An 8,169-nucleotide genomic window follows, 5' to 3' on the forward strand; every position below is an offset into this window, starting at 1 on the left:
GGCGGGCGGCGGCGGGGGGCTACGAGGAGGCGTTCAGGTGCTCGGTGGCCGAGCCCGAGAAGCTGTGGGGGGCGGCGGCCTCGCGCATCGCCTGGGACAAGCCCTGGAGCAAGGCCCTGGAGCGGCGCGGCGCGGGCAGCCCCTCCTGGTGAGTGACCCCCCCCCCCCCATGCCCATCGCCGGGGGCGGCGGGGGAGCTCGGAGCCCCGCGGCAGCGCTGGGGTTTGGGTGGGTGTGTGGGTGGGTGTGTAACACGCACCGGGTGAGGTTTCGTATTTGGGGCGCTCCGTACGCACCAGTGCTCACAAAGGACGGTTGGGGATGGGGGGGGTTAATAATTAAACCCTCCTAAGCTTAATAATTAAAAGCAGGACGGGTGAGAGGAGAGTTCCCCTGAGCTGTAGCGGGGTCAGGGTGTGTGTGTCCCCATGTGCCCCCGTCTGACCCCCTTGGGCTGGCCCCCTTGCTTGGGAGCAGGCCATGTGAGCGTGCAAAAGCTGGCATCGAGCAGGAGCAGCACGAGCGTAAGAAACTAGAGCAACCCTGATCCTCAGAGCTGTTAAATCGCAGGAACTGTGAAAGCAGCTCTTAATTTAAAAAGCAGGTGGTTAAGGTGCAGAGGCCTTGGTCACGTAGCACGTGCTTGGGATGGATGGCTAACTGGTGCCAAGGCAGAATTAGCACCCTTGTAAATGATGGGGTAGGACATGCGGTACTTTTCCAAAGACGACTTAGCCATGAAAGTTTTGTGATGATCACCATCACCTTTTCTTCACCACATTTGCATCATGATTTCAGTGTTTTCTCAAAGGCAAGCCAATAGGAAAAAAGTCAAAGCAGGCTGGGATTCATCTTCGCTGGATTGATATTCTTTGCATTTTTCATATTTTTTCTGTTTGATTTTAATTTAAAAATGTTAATCTCAAAATACAGTTAAAAATATTAATCACTGTCAAATTTGCCAGAATGAAGACATACAGAACCAGGAATGAGGAACTGACTTGTTGGTGACTGGAGATTATTGCTTAGCAGCTCCAATAGTTATGTTGTCTTAAGCTCAGTGTTAAACAGGATAAACCTCTAAGTCAGCAGGGCTGTGTAACAGTCAGAAGTCTTAGAAAGGATTGTTAAGAAGACCTGTAGTCCACTGACTTTGGTTTTTAACTTTCAATGTCATGGCACGATTTAAGAAGGGCAAGTAGGCCTGCCTGCGTAATCAAAGGCCAGGAGAACTCACTGGCCTTCCTGAACAAAATAGTGAAAAAGTTGATATAATAGTTCCTTTTTAACAGCTAAGGAAAAGGAATACAATAGGTGCCAGTGAGCTTTTTTTTTTTTTTTTTTTTTTAAACAGAGCCTGTCAAACGTAGCTTCATTAATAGAGCAGGATAAGCTTGCTTGCTGGAACGCACATGGTTAGGTCTTTGTAAAACATTTTGACCTCTCAGATGCAAGTTATTTGTTCTCACCATGCGTGTAACTGGATACAAGTTTCACAGCCCGAAGTCAGACCAATCTACCACTGGTCTTTTCTGGCCTGAAATTATACGAGACTCAATATTAGGTCCTAATTGTTGTTTGGATGTCTAGTATCTGTTGCTCTGTTGTGGATAATAAAACATTAAGTAATTCAAATTTGTGTAATCCTCTTTAGTGTCATAATGTGTAACACGTTATTTTCTTTCTTTTTTTATTTAAGTTCATAGTAAGTGATAATGGGCTGCATGTGAAACCTATGTAGTATTCTAATGCCTCCGAAATCGGAGTTGAATGCAAGCATCCTATGTGCTAGGCAGGACAAACAGATAAATAAGCTCTTTGAGGAAGAGACAGAAAGAGAATATGAGAGGATCTTTCAGAGGAAGTGCTGAGGAGAAAATGGAAAGGACTGAACACAGAACTGAAGATAAGCCCAGACATTCAAGAAAAACATAGTTTACTGGTCTGACAGGGTGAAGATGGGGTTCTGGTTCTGAGCTTTGCCTAGGAAGCAGTTTCTGGAGATCTTAAAAATATTGTTAATAAATTCATGTATGTGCTTCTTGAGTTAGTATTAATTTTCTGTTCTCCCTTCAACCAGACAAATTAAATAATCAGATGATTTCAGGGAACTTTGGCGGGAGATTTGTATGTAGCCTGCATGGCATGGCAGGATTTCAGCCATACAAACTTTTCTACAGTTAAGGTGGAAAATAATTTTAATGCAGTTTTTTCTTGTGCCTATATGCCAGGTTTATTAAGAACCTTGAATTTCCATCTTTTTTCTTCTTAATGATTTTTGGCTTTGATCGGTTGAATGAAGACTAAAAATGTCTCTGAATACAGTTACTTTGATTTTTAAGATAGCAGATAATGTTGGAACTTAAAACATAAGTTTGGAGTATTTGACTGAAGTGAATTAAGGCATAATTATATATTGCCTTCTTCACTACTTTACTTGTTCCATTACTAGCAAGTAGGCTGTTGTCACATCCCCAAAGTACTGAAGGCAGTAAAAAAAAATCCCAAGTCATAGATGGTAGATGTTTATTCCTTGAGGAAAAAAGAATTGCCAAAAGGATAGTTAGTTTGGCAGAATATTAGTTTAAAATGCTGGTATGCAGATAGTTGTTTTGATATAATAGCTACTTTTAAATTCTACTATGATTATGGCAGGAAGACCTGTGCTATTTTCTTCCACAGTAGCATTAGTGAGCAGTGAAAGAGCTCCTTGAAAAGAGCGCTGCTGAACTGAATCCAGTTTCTCTTATGTGTTATAGTTGCTATTGTTTACTCTTTTTTTTAATTTCTGTTTTCCTGTACTCTGTTTGTTGAATATTACTGATTTTTTTGATTTCTCAGCATTAGGAACATACCATGAAGAAATAATCCTTAGACTTGGATTCAGTTCATAAGCCTTATTGAGATAAATATTTGGTTAGCAACAGATTAGCATTTTAAAGCCCTGCTTATTATGGCAGGATTTACTGGCGGCTCTTATAAACATCCTGCTGATCCACCTCTGATCTTTCTACAGTCTGCTGGAATATTTTTCTTTCAGTTCTAGACTGAAAGCCTCTGTTTTAAACAGGAGCATATTCTTAGCGCCTTATTCCTGGTTTCAGTGCTATTACTTTTTTTTTCCTTTTCCCCCAACTAGGGCTTATTCAAGCAATTGTGGTTCCTTACAGGTATTCATCTCTTTGGGAGTCACTGAATCAACAGAAATTTGCAGAAACACAGGACAGCTTTTCAGAGCCAGACGGCTTTTATTTTCACTCAGAATGCAGTATTTTAGCATCTCCTTGTATTACAGTGGGAAAGCAGAGGTCTTGCAATCCTAGTCATAGTAGGTGCATCACTGCTTTCTCTGATCCTTTACCAGCCACCATTCCATCTCTGTCCCAGAACTGGGCAGCAGAGCTCTTATCACAGTGTCCAAATGTCTTTGGGTTTGCTTTCAATCTGCAGTCACATATTTTTCATACACTTTTTGGCATGCAGTCATTAAAAATTTACGTGGTAGCATTGATCTTCCTATATATCATTGGGAGAACACAAGGTGTGGTAAAGCTCATTTGTATTTTGAATGTTCTTAAGAATTTATGCACAGTAACCCAGATATTGCCATCTCCTATTGCCTCATTTATATTATTCCAGTATGTTCTGATATAAAAATCAATGGATGTCCTGGATCCTACACAGCTTTTAGGAGAGTAATACAGAATTTCTCAATAGTAGATGAAACAACTCACAGTCCTTTATTGTTCATATAGTTGTTCTTTTGCAGGAAAGGGTTTGTAATACAGAATATGCTTGTTACTTTTCTTGTCCCCCATCTTCTCCTTATGAATGGCATTATAGAGGATTTACAATAAAAGACTGATGTACCCTGAACATCCTAACTGGTTTAGTTTAATAGTTGCCATTCTATGACCATAGAGACTATCCTATAGTATCTTTGTGTATGGATATATGAATAATATATTGAATTTCATAATTTAGAGTGGTCCTTTACTAGGCAGGAAGGGGGAAGAAGGAAATATTCCTTCTTGCTAGTAGTGGGTCACTTTAAGCCATCTGTTCTTGTTTCTAGTTGCATTAGAACAATACATTAGCACTGTGAGCACCCCACAGAGTTTTGGAAAATCTCAGCTGTTTTTATTTTCCTTGGGTGTTGCTGTGTATTGCTCAGGTAGAGTGCGGATAGAGGGATATGTGTGCAGATAGAGGGAAAAACACACGCAAAGGAGGCCACCACTTCGAGGAGTAAGCTTTAATTTTTAGATTATGTCATCTCTGAGTTAACAGGATCTTCTTTGTATCTGGTGCCTTCTGTATTTTCTTGAGGATTATGTTACACCAGAATTTTCTCTTTTTGTGGAAAACTACAATAAAAATGAGTACCAAGTGTGTGAAATACTTTTTTAATTAAAAGATGAGCGTTTTCTGTAAATGTCTGGTTGTTGAAGAGACTATGACTCACACTACAGGGAATTTTGCAACACTGATATAAAACATGCTAATGTCAAATGTGTTATGAAAGTCAGACAAATTTATAAGATTTTATAGCGGTTGGAGTTGGTTTCATTTTGATGCAGATGCTTGCCTGTTTAACTGTTATTGCCAAGAAATGAATAAGAACATTCTGAGTTCTGAACCTGTTCTTCCTAAAAGTGATATGTGTGCGTGCCAATAGAAAGTAGTCTAATAATGTATTTTCTTTATGTGAAATTATTTTATGTGAACATATATTTTGTTCACTGAAATCTTAATTTTAAAAATTAGAATGATTGATGCAAAATACATTAAATCAAGACTAAGTTTAGCAGGTTCTTAGTCAAGTCAATTAAGCTGCAGTATTTTACTAGTTTCGTTAATAGGCTTATTTAGCTTTTTTGAGAAAATTTTTAGGCTATAGAACAAAAAAATGACTTTCTGAACTGAGTATAATGTTTTATGAACTATACTTCAATTGAATGCTATCATTATTTATGAAAACTAGTTTTTCTAGTTTGGAAAGCTGTCTGTTATATAACACATCCAACTTCTTTTTTAGGTTTGTAGATGGAGAGCTGAATATGTGTTACAATGCTGTGGATCGTCATGTTGAGAATGGACAAGGAGAACACATTGCCATTATTTATGACAGTCCTGTAACAAATACCAAAGAGAAAATAACATATAAGGAACTTCTTGAACAGGTATGTTTGAAAATAACCCTGTTACTGGAAATAGATGGGATATACTGCACAGCAGGTAGATACTAGGTAAGATACTGTCTGCCTTGCTAGTTTATTCTTTTTACTGTACTCAGTATTGATTTATAAACTTCACTGCTTGTACCCAATATAAGTGCATTGAAGACATTTTGATATTCCTCAGACTTTTTCTTCTGCAGTTTAATAAGAATAATTTTGTCTGCTTTGTAAAATTTTGAACTTTTCTCTCTTTGATTTCTTTTTTTAACATTTCTTATTTCGTATTTAAAAGTAAAAGCAAAATATTAATCAAATTACTTGACAGTAAGGTGCTACAATGAGCAACAATACTATTCTGATAGGAATAAAAGTGTACACCTTGGCTATTCCTGCACACTAAACGAGTGTAAGAAGAACTGAAAAGTTAAAGGAAGGAGCTCCAAGAAGACCTGGGTCTCCTGCCCCATCGTACGGTGCTCATGGCCTGCCCTGGTTTTCTGTCTTGAAATTTCTGTGGGTGTTGGCTTCCCGTTCTAAAAAGGTTCAAGTGCATCTAGCAGCTAGATTGTTTGGGGTCGATGATATTAGTGTGTTTTGAGTGCTAAGCATATTGGTGTGTCTGTTAAGCATAGCGTATGTTTCTAGCATAACTTAGATACTTACAGGATTTTATAGTTGGTGCTCTGCACTTTATGGTTCATTTATTTTCAGTAATTTGATCGTATAGTTGACTTTGGCTTTAGTTTTACTTTTTTGCCCTGTACTGTTTGGCAATAAAACTGAACTGGTATTGCAGTTCGAGACCAAATGGTGCTGTGGAAAATAAATAGACTCAGATATCGAAACACTTTAATCCCCGATACATGCAATTTTACGAAAGGCGACTTCCCTGCCTTTCAGGAGGAAGGATGTGCTCCAGAAGAGAAGCGGGGCGAGTCTGCGTCACGGTTGCTGCCGTGCGGCCCCAGGGCCGTGGGTCCCCTCGGTGCCCTCCCAGCTCTCCCACAGTGACCCTGGACACTGTCAGGCACAGGTTGGGGTGGGGAAAACCCGGTTCTGCATCGGCCCGTTCAGATTCGCTTGGCACCTGAACCTGGGCTGTTGCCGCTGTGGGTGCCTGCAGTCGGCCCCACGCAACGGTTCTCCACGCTTGCGCAACTTTGCAGCCGTCACCTGGGGTGTTCACGCTCAGGCTGCTCCTCTGCTCTCATAACTGAGCTGCTCCCTTATCCTACGGGGTTAACTGAAATGCATATGCTAACACTTGTCAGCCAGGTCTGACCCATGCCAGCTGCCACAACTGGTAATTAAATTGGGCTTCCTATTCAAATGCTGTGTTTTATCTTTGGTCAGATGGCTTTTTTTCCCAGTTACCTATAGCAGTTCCTCTGTACACTGAGTACAAAGAAAAATTGGACTCAAACTCATATTCTGCTTTAATGTATTTCAGTGTGCAAGATGCATTAGAGTGAATGGAACACACTCACTGTGTTTCAAATGTATACATAGTGTCTGGAGTAATGTGAAAATGTTTAAAAATATGCAATGGGATTCACAATACAGTAGTTCAGTGTGTGAGGTTTTCTTTCACTGTTGTAAGAAAAGAGAAATCAACAGGTACAAACACTGCTATATTTCTGCTGTGCTCTTTTAACAAAATATAGAAAAAGTATAGAAAAAATTTACCCCTCACCCCTTTTTTGTGAACTTACCAAGTCCAAAAAAGAGCTTAAAAGGTTCGCTACGATATGGCATGCTGGAGCTAGAACAGCTGAAGTACTTAAGTGCTTTAAGAAACTAATAAGCTCTCAAAGTGCCCAGATAATCATTTAATTATACACACACACACACACACACACGTATTTATAAGATACATATTTGTTTTATTTTAAAGACGTAATACATCATTTTATGTAAATTATCTTCAGTGGACTCGCTCTGCAGAAATTTTCTCTAAAAAGGATTTTGAAATGCATCTCTCATTTCACTATTTAAATTTCAGGTTGCTATAAAGTCTCATAAGTTTGTGGCTGTGTGTTATCTCCAAATGTATTAAATGCTTTGGGGTATGGAAGATTTATACATAATGAGAAAGTGTGTGCTAGTTGACTTAAATGTTCTTTCCCCACATTTTCTCTTACTCCAGCAAACCAAACCAACTGGGAGAATTGGTTTAATTTGTCTGTGGATATTTAGCAAAATTCATTTGGAAGTCATTATAATCTTGCTGGTAGCTGAGTCCTATCTAAGTGTTGCTTTTGAATTCTGTACAGTTCGTTATTTTCTTTAATCAAAAGGGAATATGATTGTGAAAGGCAGGAGGTGAGATCAGTATTGGTCTGTGGAGGCTTTCTAGTTTACTCTTGTGGAATAAATTTAATTTAGTTTATCTCATAACTATTAGAGACCAGATAGCAAATCTCTTTGTGAAGATGTTTGTTGAAAATAGGAAAGATGTAGGCTGCTATATTTTGTCATAGGTCTTGTAGGGATTGAGGGACATTTTGGAAAAGGTCCACCAAACTGTTATGAAGTGTGCATTATGATGTTTGACTCACAGCACTCAAGTCATTGCTTGTCACTGTGTTCTCAGTCTGCTCAGTATAAGCTAAAAGTACTGTATACTATAGTTTTGAAATATCCTTTCCATGTTTTGCATGTTTCTTTTTAGATTAGTGACTGTGTAGATCAGACATGACTGAAAGTTGATGAATAGGTTCAGTAGTACTCTGGAGGCTGTTAGGAAGCATCTTGCCATCTTTGCTGAGTTTGTTTCCCATTTTGGAATGGCCTGACATTTGTGTGCAGACTGTACTTTGGACTGTCCACGTCTAATGAATGTTTAGTAGTCTGTCTGGCCAATAGACTGGTATTTCACAGAATCACAGAATCACTGAGGTTGGAAGGGACCTCTGGAGATCATCTAGTCCAACCCCCCTGCTCAAGATGGGTCACCTAGAGCACGTTGCACAGGATCGCGTCCAGGAGA

At 39.4% G+C, this 8,169-nt stretch overlaps 1 protein-coding gene across 1 annotated transcript in view; it reads left to right on the forward strand.

Moving 5' to 3' along the window:
• Nucleotides 1–5: 5 nt before the first annotated feature.
• ACSS3 (acyl-CoA synthetase short chain family member 3) overlaps nucleotides 6–8,169 on the forward strand; it is a gene marked incomplete at its 5' end in the record, with an annotated part of 90,451 nt that continues 82,287 nt past the window's right edge. Inside the window, 2 exons of the mRNA XM_026091778.1 lie at nucleotides 6–148; nucleotides 5,039–5,183. Of these exons, the coding sequence (XP_025947563.1) occupies nucleotides 6–148; nucleotides 5,039–5,183 (288 nt within the window). The remainder of the gene's footprint in view (nucleotides 149–5,038; nucleotides 5,184–8,169) is intronic.

The sequence above is a fragment of the Apteryx rowi genome, unplaced genomic scaffold, assembly GCF_003343035.1.
Source record: "Apteryx rowi isolate R43461 unplaced genomic scaffold, aptRow1 scaffold_922, whole genome shotgun sequence".
Classification (NCBI taxonomy): Eukaryota; Metazoa; Chordata; class Aves; order Apterygiformes; family Apterygidae; genus Apteryx; species Apteryx rowi.